The 12,556-nt window shown below is 40.7% G+C and overlaps 1 protein-coding gene across 1 annotated transcript in view; it reads right to left on the bottom strand.

Moving 5' to 3' along the window:
* Positions 1–12,556, bottom strand: part of LOC134206349 (protein sidekick-2-like) — a 403,216-nt gene that overhangs the window by 59,318 nt on the left and 331,342 nt on the right. Inside the window, exon 6 of the mRNA XM_062682055.1 lies at positions 4,621–4,808. Coding sequence (XP_062538039.1) covers positions 4,621–4,808 — 188 coding nt within the window. The remainder of the gene's footprint in view (positions 1–4,620; positions 4,809–12,556) is intronic.

Below are 12,556 nucleotides of genomic sequence, written 5' to 3'. Positions count from 1 at the left end.
ATACTACTCTGATTCTTCCGGTGGCTTTATACGGCCATGAGACATGGACGTTAAAGGAGGCTGATCGGCGAGCTCTCAGGTGTTTGAGCGTAAGGTGCTGCGGACAATACTCGGCGGTAAACAGGAGAACGGTATCTGGCGGCGTCGCATGAATCACGAATTGTACCAGGTGTATAAAGGGCTGGATATTATCAAGCTTATACAACACGGCAGACTACGGTGGGCTGGTCACGTTGTTCGTATGCCGGAAGAACGTCAAGCGAAGATAATATTTAGTAGAGAACCCGGAAGAGGCCGCAGGCTTCGTGGAAGGCCGCGTACACGATGGCTTTTTGCAGTTGAAGAGGACCTGAGGGCGCTCAATGTTCAGGGCGACTGGAAGCGATTGGCCCAGGATCGAGTCCAGTGGAGAAGGATACTCCATTCGGCGTAGGTTCATCGAAGAGCTGTAGCCCATCAAGTATCAAGTATCATTTTATTGAAAAAGTCGTTTGGTTGAATAGGACATTTGGTTTAAAGGTTATTCGGCCGAAAGAACATATTCGTGCCAGATGGCTCTTTCTGCCAAACGACCATTTCTATCAAACATCTTTTTCGACCAAATGATCCATTCGATCAAAAGACATTTTCGATCATACGGCCACTTCGGCAAAACGGCATTTATAGACAAAGGACCTGTTAGTGCTAATAACTTTTTTGACCGAATTACCAATTCAGCTCCCTGTCCCTTTCGGCTGTATGTCGCTTTTGGTCAAGTGAAATGCTCGGTCAAACCATTTTCGACCTAACAACCGTTTCGGACAAACGTTCAATTCGGCGAAGTGGAATAAAAAAATGACTTTCCTCAGAATTACTTTCGGTAAAACGACGGGAAGAAACTCATCTGGTCGAAAATGTCATTTAGACGAAATGGACATACGGTCGTAAGTTTCATTCGGCCAAATTGATCATATGGCCAAAAAGTAACTTGTCTAAATAGGTCATTTAACCGAAAATGCCGTTTGCCGAAATGGTCGTTTGGCTGATTTTTTTAACTTTCCGTGAATTTTGAAATGACCCCAGTCCTCCACCGTTGGCTTAAAATTTCATTTAATCACACGGCCGAAAATGTCGTTCGGCCGAACTGATCCTTTGCTCGAAAAAGTCGTTTGACAGAAAGGCCTTTTGATCGAAAATGTCATTTGACTAAACGGATCGAGATTTTTGATCATATACAATCAGTTTTCATTTCTGGAAAATCCGCACAACCGTGTGTACAACAAGCAAACAAACAAACAGATATCCCGGCATAAATTACCTTTGTTAAATGGCTTTCGGCAAACTATTAGCAGATTTTCAGCAACTTTGACAGATATCTAAACATAAAAAAGTTTTACAAATTGCTGAGATCTACCGTGACCTTCCGCAAAATGGCATTTTCAACCAGATGACCTATTCGTCGAAAAGATCTGTTGGGCAAACACCTTTTTCTGCCAAATTTCGCTTTCGGTCAAATGAAATTAACGGTTTTCGAATCAATAACCGTTTCGCTCAAATATTAGTTTTGGCCAAATGGAATTCGGCTAGATGACTTTCAGCGTAACATGTGTTTGGCCAAATAACTTTTCGTCGAATGGCTCTCGGTCAAACGACCTTTTCTCTTTTTGCATTATTTCCCGTGAAATTCTTATGGACAATACAAAAGTATTACCGAATAAATCTTAAGAAACTCCCTTAATTTTCCAAAAAGAATATAAAAGAATCCCATGGGACTTCCAAAGAATTTCTCATAGAAATTCCAAACAATTTTCCTTTAAAATCCAAAGAATTTATTAAATCCACTTTTTGAACAGTTTTCCGTGGAATTTCCAGAAAATGTACCGTAAAAATTTCAGGGATTTTCTCATGAAAAGTCCTAAGAGTTTCCCGCTGATATTTTGAAGAATTTTCTGTGAAAATATTCAGCAGAAATTTCGAAGAGCTTCACCAGGATATGTTGAACAATTTTCTGTAGAAATTTGCAACAATTTCCCGTGATAATTCTGAATAATTTTTCCTGATTATTCCGTAGAATTTTCTGCTATTTTTTTTTTTTGGATTTCCGGAGACCCTCCCTTGAAAATTCTACAAAGTTTTCTTTTGGAAACTTTAAACTAATTTCCGTGGAAAATTAGAAAATAAATTCCATTTGAAAATTTTGCGTTATCTGGGCCGGGGACGTACATTAGAGTTCGTTCACAAATTATGTAATGCTATTTTTGCCGATTTCGCTCCCCTCGTAACTCCCCACGCTCCCCTCGTAACAACTTTTGTATGGAAGCTTTATTTTTTTGTATGAACCGTAACGCTTGACCTGACTCCACCCTCCTCCTATAGCGTTACGTAATTTGTGAACAGCCCCGTAGATTGTTACGACGATATATAACTTGAAAATGTCTCGGAAAAATAAAAAAATCGAATGGAATTAAAAAGACGCCACGCCGACGACCAAAATTATGACAAACGCCGACGCCGACGATTTTCGGACCGGCGCACACCTCTACTTCGCACATCTTACTTCTCACCCTTCACTTTTTACTTTTCCCTACTCGCTTTCCGTTTCATACCTCTCGTTTCTTACTTCTCAGTTTTTACTTCTCATTATTCACTTCTTACTCCTCACTTCTCACTTAACACTTTAAGAATACGTGTTAATCTAGTTTTTGATTTCTCACTTTTCAAAAATAGAAAAGCTCATAACTGACACACTATATTTATTTATTCCCCAAGATCTAGTACATTATACTTTTTGTGATGAATTCGTTTTAATTTAGTCGTTCGAGTGTTTCTGTACACACTACTTCTTCCACACTTCTCATTTTTCACTTCCTACTTCTCTATTCTCGCTTCTCACTTCTTACATCTTAAATCGTATCTAATTTCTCATTTGTTACTTCAATATCATTTCCTACTTATCGCTTCTCACTTCTCACTTCCCGCTTCTCACTTATCACTTTTCACTTCTCACTTCTCTCTTCTCACATCTCACATATTTATCTCATTACTCACTTCTCATTATCCACTTCTCGCCTCTTACTTGTCACTTTTCATTTCTCCCTACTTACTTATTACTTCTCGCTTCTCACTTCAGACTCCTCACTTCTTCCTTCTTGCTTTTCTCATCTCACATCACACATATGATTCTCATTTCTCACTTATCACTTCTCACCTCTCACATATTATTTCTCACTTCTCCAATATAAAATCTCAATTTTCACTTGTCACCTCTCACATCTCACTTCTCACTACCTACTTCTCGCTTCTCACTTCTTACTTCTCACTTCTTACTTCTCACTTCTTACTTCTCACTTCCTCACCTCACCTCACTTCACACTTTTCCTTCTTAGTCATCCCTTCTCACTTGTCCCTTTTTGCTTCTCACATCTATCATATTATTCCTCATTTCTCACTTCTCAGTTCTAATTCGAACTAACGGCTGTGGTCAAACGACCTTCGGGACTTACGGTTTTCGTTCGAATGACTAATGATTAATGACGCTCTAATGGCATCGTACCTCCATCGTACTCTAATTGTTTTCCCTTGAAAAAGATCAAAAATCAACTTTTTACGATATTTACGTGATTTCAATACTTTTTTGAAAATCCGCGTAAATCCCAAAATCCGCGTAAAAAACCGTAAAAAGTAACCCCAGTGTATTCGTATTTCGTCGCTTCTATGTTGCTAGCACCATTGCTTGTTGCATTTACACTTAGGGTTTGACATAATATTTCGTAACACTATGAGCCTCTGAGCATTGCTGTACGAGAAAGGCAAAACATATTCTATATTTCGGCACTCAAACACGGCTTTGGCCGTACCTGAGAAAGCTCTCCGACCAATTTTGAAAAGACAAGCACAGGAAAATACTGTACAAATTAATCGCATTCCTCAAATTTGCAAACTGTTTGAGGCGTAATCCCAATTCCTATTTAGGCGCCTATTTATTCTGAATTTCTTCGGCCAAAATAATCAAATCATTAATATAGGTATCGTCTCATTAAAACCCACAGATCAACAATTCAATTTCCAAAGTCAAGTTCCGTGCGAATCAATCAATGGAAGCCCATCGGCGAACATCACTGAATTATATCACCCACTCCAAGAAACACTTAAATGACTTCAATTTGGGCTATTCATTAAACTCCGTCGACAACCCAGCGTTGTGGGGTGTAGGAAATATCACATTTTGCCTGTGAGAAGTCTCGCCTAATAAATGACTGGCCATTAATCGAAATTGATTTACCTTTCTACACGTTCCACAGCCATTCAATGTGTGCTAATGGAGCCTAGCACTTCCACCCGCCCCGCTGTTCGCCCTACTATTTTCCGTATTGAACTTCTCAAAGCCGAATTGGCAGTATGTGAGCCGAAACTGATTTGTTTGTACAAATAGTCGAAACCTGACTCCACTCCCCCACTCGGAATAAATTTCCATTCCCCAATTCATGGTCCCTTTTCCCACGTTCCAGGAGGAAAGGGAAAACCCATCGCACACTACATCCTCCGGGAAATCGAATCAATCTTTCCTCCAACCCTACGCGACCACTTGGCGGAGCCAAGTGTAGGAAGTTGGACCCCTTTGCCGAATGGGATGAAACTCACCTCCACGGAACTGTCACGGATGTAAATTTCCTTGACATCCTCCGAATTGGGATCCCGCTTGCGGTACGTGATCCGGTAGCCAAGGAACTCGCCCAGGATCGTGTCCGGCGGTGGGGGTTTCCACGAGATGTACAGCGAGCTGGCGCTGGTGTTGTGGGCGATTGTCGTCACCGGTTTGCCCGTTGGCGCTGGGGAAGAAAAGAATGGACCTTCAATGAATACGGTTACCTGGTGAGAAAGAACTTGTGCTTTAAAGCGAGATAAGAAGTATGGTTTAAATAAGGGATTAGTTTAGCAGTAGTATAGCTGGAATATTACGTAATGCAGCTACGTACATTTGGAAACATTTTTTATAAACACTGCTGCATGTAATAGAGGAACGACAAGTCTCGTGGTCTATTGCACTTCGACACACCCCTCTAAAATCGCAATGCACCCACTTTATCTGCACCAACAATTGATATTTCCCATCAACAATTTTATCTCGTTTCAGTGTCTCAGGAGATTCTTTGACTCATTCAAGGCCCATTTTTTTAAGCCTCTATTTCAAAAATTCAAAAAAAAAATGAGAAAGTGATCCAGTGTGAACCGTCCTGATGTTAGGGGTCGTACACTTATTACGTACGTAATTTTTCTGGGATTTTCGGCCCCTCCTCCTCCATACAAATGTTTTTTTATTTATATGGTGCGTAAAAAACGACAGAACCCCCTCCCCCATAAGTGCTTACGTAATATGTGTACGACCCCTTATTGGTCCAAAATAAAGCGGCAGTATTTTTCAAATTTAAAAAAATCTAGAGGCGTAATAAACACGTTTTTTTTGGAAAATATGCCTATAGAATTGTGCGCTAATTCGTCCATGGCGCTAGTAATTCTAAATCACTAAATACTCGCGAATCGTAAACTAAAATAATGAACTAATCATCTGGCGAGATAGAAAAAAGTGTACACTACGATCTGCAGTCATTTAAATTACATTCCGGTGTTACTTACTTGAAATGCAGTAGAATTGAATTTTGCAACTGAGACTTTTTGCACTTTTTCCTACGTTATCCGTGCGACGAAGGAAAATCCAGTTGGTTTACTGGTGTGTTGCCCTTGCCGGAACGATATGCGATGACAGCAGCTCTCCGACGATGCGTGTGCACACCACGGAGGTCTGACAAGAAGAGGACGAGTCATGGCCTGCTGATCACCAATTGACACGCTGAGGTGTTAATGTATTAAGTAATTCCCCTTCATCTCTCATAAAAAAGGCAAAACAAATCCTCTAGCATAGGGCGCAATGATTTTCTTCTAAGTTATATGCGCGAGACGAAGTTGAACATTGACATTGAACTCCAAAATAAACTTGTCGTTACATCGTGGTTTTTAATCGCAGAACCACGATATGGAAGTAAATAGATTGTATCGTTTAAATGTTTGCGCAAAACGCGCTTTGTGAATTTCCACACCCCAAACCATTTTCCAGCAGTCTTCCAAAATAGCTTTGTGATTTTCCAAACCACAACCAATTTTCCAGCGTTTTTCCTGACACGCTTTATGATCTTCTAAACTTTAGTCCATTATCCAGGGGTCTTCCCGAAGAGCTTAGTGATTTTCCATACCACAATTCGTTTTCCAGTGGTCTTCCCGACGCGCTTTGTGATTTTCCAAACACAATCCGTTTTCCAGTGGTCTTCCCGACGCGCTTTGTGATTTTGCAAACCACAATCCGTTTTCTAGCGGTCTTTCCGACACGCTTTGTGATTTTCCAAACCACAATCCATTTTCCAGCGGTCTTCCCGACGCACTTCATGATTTACCAAACCACAATACGTTTTCCAGTGGTCTTCCCGACGCGCTTTGTGAATTTCCAAACCACAATCCGTTTTCCAGCGGTCTTCCCGACGCGCTTTGTTGTTTTCCAAACCACAATCCGTTTTCCAACGGTCATCCCGACGCGTTTTGTGATTTACCAAACCACAATCCGTTTTCTAGCGGTCTTCCAGACGCACTTTGTTATTTACCAAACCATTATCTGTTTTCCAGCGGTCTTCCAGACGCGCTTTGTGATTTTCCAACCAAAAATCCGTTTTCCAGCGGTCTTTCCGACGCGCTTTGTGAATTTCCAAACCACAATCCGTTTTCCAGCGGTCTTCTAGACGCGCTTTGTGATTTACCAAACCACAATCCGTTTTCCAGCGGTCTTCCCGACGCGCTTTGTGATTTACCAAACCACAATCCGTTTTCCAGCGGTCTTCCAGACGCACTTTGTGATTTTCCAACCACTATCCCGCTGCACTTGATGATTTTCCAAATCACCTTTCCTGGATTCCAGATTCCAGAATTCACACCTTGTGTTTTTCAACCATTCAATATTTTACTAATAAACATATGAAACTCTGAATGCAACTAACCTATTGAAATCAGCGTCAGGATCCAAATAATAAATTGGCAGGATCGCCAAAATGTGTTGCTCTAAATTATAAATACTACAACAAGAGATCGGCGAAGACGCATTTAAGTTACATGGTAAAAAATATGCAACTTAATGATTTTGTTTCTTGTTTGCAACATGAAGTGCAGTATTCTTTGTTTGTTTGTTTCCAAATGTCAAACACGTACTGCATTGCAGTTTTAATGAAACATTGATCACAATTCGAACGTTTTTGACATCTTGATGCAACTTTTTCATACTTTGATGTTTTTCCAATGCCTTCAATGAAACTGAATAGAAACAAGGTGCTTTTAGGACAATGTTGCGTGTGCTACTTGGGCTCCTTTCAAGAGGCTCGGAAGCTTCCTTTCAAGAGGCTCGGAAGCCTCCTTTCAAGAGGCTCGGAAGCCTCCTTTCAAAAGGTTTGGAAGCCTCCTTTCAAGAGGCTCGGAAGTCTCCTATCAAAGGCTCGGAAGCCTCCTTTCAAGAGGCTCGGAAGCCTCCTTTCAAGAGGCTCGGAAGCCTCCTTTCAAGAGGCTCGGAAGCCTCCTTTCAAGAGGCTCAGAAGCCTCCTTTCAAGAGGCTCGGAAGCCTCCTTTCAAGAGGCTCGGAAGCCTCCTTTCAAGAGGCTCGGAAGCCTCCTTTCAAGAGGCTCGGAAGCCTCCTTTCAAGAGGCTCGGAAGCCTCCTTTCAAGAGTCTCGAAAGCCTCCTTTCAAGAGTCTCGAAAGCCTCCTTTCAAGAGGCTCGGAAGCTAACGAGACGTGCCAGCCTGGGGCTGAAATTCTCCTTGATCGAACCGTCAAAACCCGAGCAGGAGCGACGAGCTCGATAACAGAAATTGGTATGATTTAGCCTTGCATAAGAGGTAAAATACCAAAAAATAATACCAAAAAATTATATGCAGAATACTTGAGGCATACCATGCTTAAGTATTTCAATACCAAACGAATAATAATTGGTTATGCATTTGGTATTAAAATTCAATTTAATAACTGAGTTTGTTATGGCTTAAGTATTGTGCATATTAGTTTTTGGTATTATTCCTCTGGTATTTTACCTCTTATCTAGGGCTAGTTCATAACAGAGTATGGTATCAATACCAGAATTAGGTATTATTGAGCCAATTTCTCCTGCTCGGGAAGCGGTTCCAATTCGACTTGTTTACTTTTTGCATCCATAAGAAGCAAGCAAAAAGTTCAAGTGACGCCAGTATTATTTTCACGATTTCATGCATTTTCATACGTTGCCATTGCGACCGTTTTTCGCTCCGCCGGTCATTGACTGATTTTCACCGTAGTTTTCCTCATAAATTTCTCACTGCGCACTAAATAAAAGCAATATTTATTGCTCGAATGAATTATAATTGAAAAAAAAATTGCCGAAAGGTGTTCAAATGATCTGTTTTTCTAAACTTAAGAGCGTTTAAAATTATTTTTCTTCGTCGCCTTGTTTACAGTCGAAAAACGCGTTGCCAACCAGACGGTTTGAACTGAAAGAATCTTGTGTTACACATCTGATAATACATCATGCAGTCAGTAAAAGTGGGTTTTTCAATTATTTTCCATAATAAAAATAAAGTCTTCCAAATATATATTTTTCATACACACTCGTCATTCATACTAAAATTTTATACTATTCCAAAAGTTTGAAACAGGAGAAATAATTTCATAATAGAAATTTGTTGGCAGCGCTACCCACGTACATGTTATGGAACGTACACACGGTCAAGCAGTTCGACCAACATTGACTCCACCTCTCGTTTATTCAAACATCCATCAAGTTGTACCAACAGCGGCACGAACAAACAATTTATTCGCCCAACAACACGAACGACCGAAGCGCTAACTTGAGCACCAACCATCAAAAAATATATGGGGGTTTGTGCAACTTCACTACAAATGCTCAAACATGTTCGGCAAACCTTGACTCCACCCCCGACAACTCAAACCAAAATCAAACCGTTTTAATTTTTTTCCAACCGAGCCGCCAACTGTCAAATGGTTGTTCGAACAACTTCACATACGTTCAAACAAAGCAGCAACCGAAGCGTTTTCTTGGGGGCGGAGTCAAGGTTCGTCAAACTGCTTGACTGGTGTGTACGTTGCATTAAGCATGTGTGTTAGTTGTTTGACAGACTGAGGCATTGAACTGAATGGCAGCACAATCAAAACAATTTTTATGCGGTCGAAAGGGGATTGCACTAAACAATTTTTGTTAACTGGAACCGAAAATAAATTTTTAAATTTGACTTTCAAAATTGACCGAAATGAGAGTTATTTTGCAGGGGGCGTCCCATGGGTTAGTCGGCTACACGTCCGCTTTATAAGCGGAAGGTCATGGGTTCGATTCCCAGCCCCTTCCAACTTTCTTTCCCTTCAACCATCTGTAAATTTGTCTACCTTCTTTTTCTTCGACCTCTTGTTTTTTTTTCTTTATTTGGTAGGCAGTCTGTGTTTCTTAGCCGCTACTATGCCGAGATCTACTGTGGTGTTCTGCTGTACAGAATCCACACAGAATCTCTTTTTAGATTTCCACTTTTCATTTTTGTTGTCGTTGCCAATCCATCTAATTGTGAGTCCATTGTGTCCGTTTGTTTATGCCATCCATCCGATGATCGTTGCATTGTTCGGTTGCCATTTATCCGGGTAACGTTGGAGGAATGCCTCCGAGAAGAATAAGTTGTCAGTCGTCATCAGGCAGCCGGGACGGTAAGGTGCGTGCCCCAAACGCCACCGTATAGGCTGCGGATCCGGCGACTAACGAGGGTTTGGTGGAGGGACTGGGAGGTTGTTCAAACTGACCCCTTCTAGAAATGACATTTCTACGTGCGATGTGATATAATTCCGTCTCATAAGAAACATATTTATATATCGTTGCAAAGCTCTTAAACAGATCTATGCAATTGGTTTAATAATGTAATAATAGATCCGTCCAGAATTTAGTTTTAAGTAGTTTTGTAGAAGCATATTTTACGCAATATTTAACGAACAAAACAGCTTGGTACCCCGCAATGAAACATCATGCACTAAACTGTTGAACTCTTAAGCTTTGAGGACCATGAATGAAATTCTGCCCAAATTCACCATTTTGTGATACATGAATTTGAAATTAGCCCATTTTAGCCTTTTTCGTATACAAAGTATGCGTAGAAGCTATATAATCGCTCCAAAAACATTTAAAAGAAAGTCCGAACACCCATAGTGTAAACCGATCGACTCAGTTTGATGTGTTAAGGTGATGTCTGTGTAAGTGTGTGTAAATGTCTGTATGTGTGGGAGCAAAAATAATCTTAACTCTTTTTTAGGCACTTACCCTAATCCGATTTACTCGCAACAAGTTTTATTCTTTAGAGAATGTTGTTCCATTGTTCCCTATCAAAAATGGGTTGGATCAGACTTTGGGCTCAAAAGTTATGACCAAAATACATTTTCTTCTAATGAACGAGAAATACAACATTACCGCTAGATTTTTTAGAATGCTTCTTTTTTTCAAATTTTATCTGAGTATATAATGCCACTTTAATTGAATTTGACGAATAACACAATTTACGTAACATTTTGAGGGGGAGAGTTCCCGGGTAGAAGAAAACAGCAAAATAATATCAAATTTTACTATTAATATATGAATAACTGAATAGCAAAATATGATATTAGTTTGTTTGATATAGTTGCTAAAATAGCAAAAATAATAACAGACATTGCTCTAGAAAATAACTCATAAATAACTGATTTTGCTATTATAATAACAAACCAATAGCAAAATATTTGATGAAAAGAAAATATCAAAATCAGTTATTATTGATATGTTGAAAATGCAAATGATAAATGAATAACAAACTTTGCTATGATTGCAAAATTTGTTCTTTATTTGTTGTTCTGCTCCTTTTTACAATAACATATAAATAACTAATTTTACTATTATAACAAAATTTGTTGTTGGGATGCTATTTTATGTTATTAATAAATAACATAGGAATAATTAAATCTGATATCATAGCAAGATTTGTTATTATTATGTTATTTGTTTGTTATTCACCTCTACCCGGGTTATGTCTCAACGTTGCGTCTAATTCAAGAAAAAAAATCATCTTTCATACAAAAAGCGTTAGTGAGAACGGAAGGGGCTCAAAATTTACAATTTTACAATTTACAAGTACACGAATTCTTCAACCACCTCGATTTCGTCACCACCGATAGAAACTCGTGGTGGGTGGCTTACATTGACCTCTCTTGACCCTCTTCCTATCATGTTCTTCGTCTTCGACGTGTTGATGACTAGTCCAATCCGTTTAGCTTCGCTTTTCAGTCTGATGTAGGCTTCCTCCATCCTCTCAAAGTTACGTGCCATGATATCAATGTCGTCGGCGAAACCAAATAACTGAACGGACTTCGTGAAAATCGTACCACTCGTGTCAATCCCTGCTCTTCGTATTACTCCTTCCAAAGCGATGTTGAATAGCAGACACGAAAGATCATCACCTTGCCGTAACCCTCTACGCGTTTCGAAGGGACTCGAGAATGCCCCTAAAACTCGAACTACGCACATCACCCGATCCATCGTCGCCTTGATCAACAGTATCAGTTTATCCGGAAATCCGTTTTCGTGCATTAGCTGCCATAGCTGGCCCCGATTCGTTGTATCATATGCGGCTTTGAAGTCGATAAATAGATGATGTGTGGGCACGTTGTATTCGCGGCATTTCTGCAATACCTTACGTATGGCGAACACCTGGTCTGTGGTAGAGCGTTCACCCATAAATCCCGCCTGGTACTGCCCCACGAACTCTTTTGCAATTGGTGTTAGTCAGCGGCATAAAATTTGGGAAAGTACCTTGTTCGCGGCGTTCAGCAATGTGATTGCGCGGTAGTTGCTACAATCTAGCTTATCGCCCTTTTTGTAGATGGGACACACGACACCTTCCATCCACTCCTGCGGCAGAACCTCATCCTCCCAATCCTTGGTAATCACCCAGTGCAGCGCTGTAGCCAGTGCTTCACCACCGTGTTTAAACTGCTCTCCTAGTAGTTGGTCAACTCCAGGGGCTTTGTTGTGTTTCAGCTGGCCGATCTCCTCCTGGATTTCCTGGAGATCCGGAGTCGGAAGTCGCATGTCCTGCGCGTATGCTCCTAGGTTCATTACCATACCGCCACCGTTGTCTGCCATATCGCCATTAAGGTGCTCTTCGTAGTGCTGCCGCCACCTTTCACCTCACGCTCGTTTGTAAGAAGGTTCCTGTTTATGTCCTAACACATATCGGGCTGTGGCACGTGGCCCTTACGTGAACGGTTCAACTTCTCATAGAACTTTCGTGCGTTATTAGCGCGGTACAGTTCCTCCGTCTCTTCACGGTCTCGATCTTTCTGCTGGCGCTTTTTCCTCCGGAAAATCGAGTTTTGTCTGTTCCGCGTTCGTTTTTATCGTGCCTCGTTCGCCCTCGTGCGGTGTTGCAACAATCTCGCCCATACTACATTCTTCTCCTCAACTGACTGCTCACATTCGCCGTCATACCAGTCGTT

Source organism: Armigeres subalbatus, chromosome 1 (genome assembly GCF_024139115.2).
Source record: "Armigeres subalbatus isolate Guangzhou_Male chromosome 1, GZ_Asu_2, whole genome shotgun sequence".
In the NCBI taxonomy this organism is placed as follows: domain Eukaryota; kingdom Metazoa; phylum Arthropoda; class Insecta; order Diptera; family Culicidae; genus Armigeres; species Armigeres subalbatus.
Note: the sequence above shows the minus strand (reverse complement) of the source record. Positions and strands in the feature narration are given on the sequence as shown.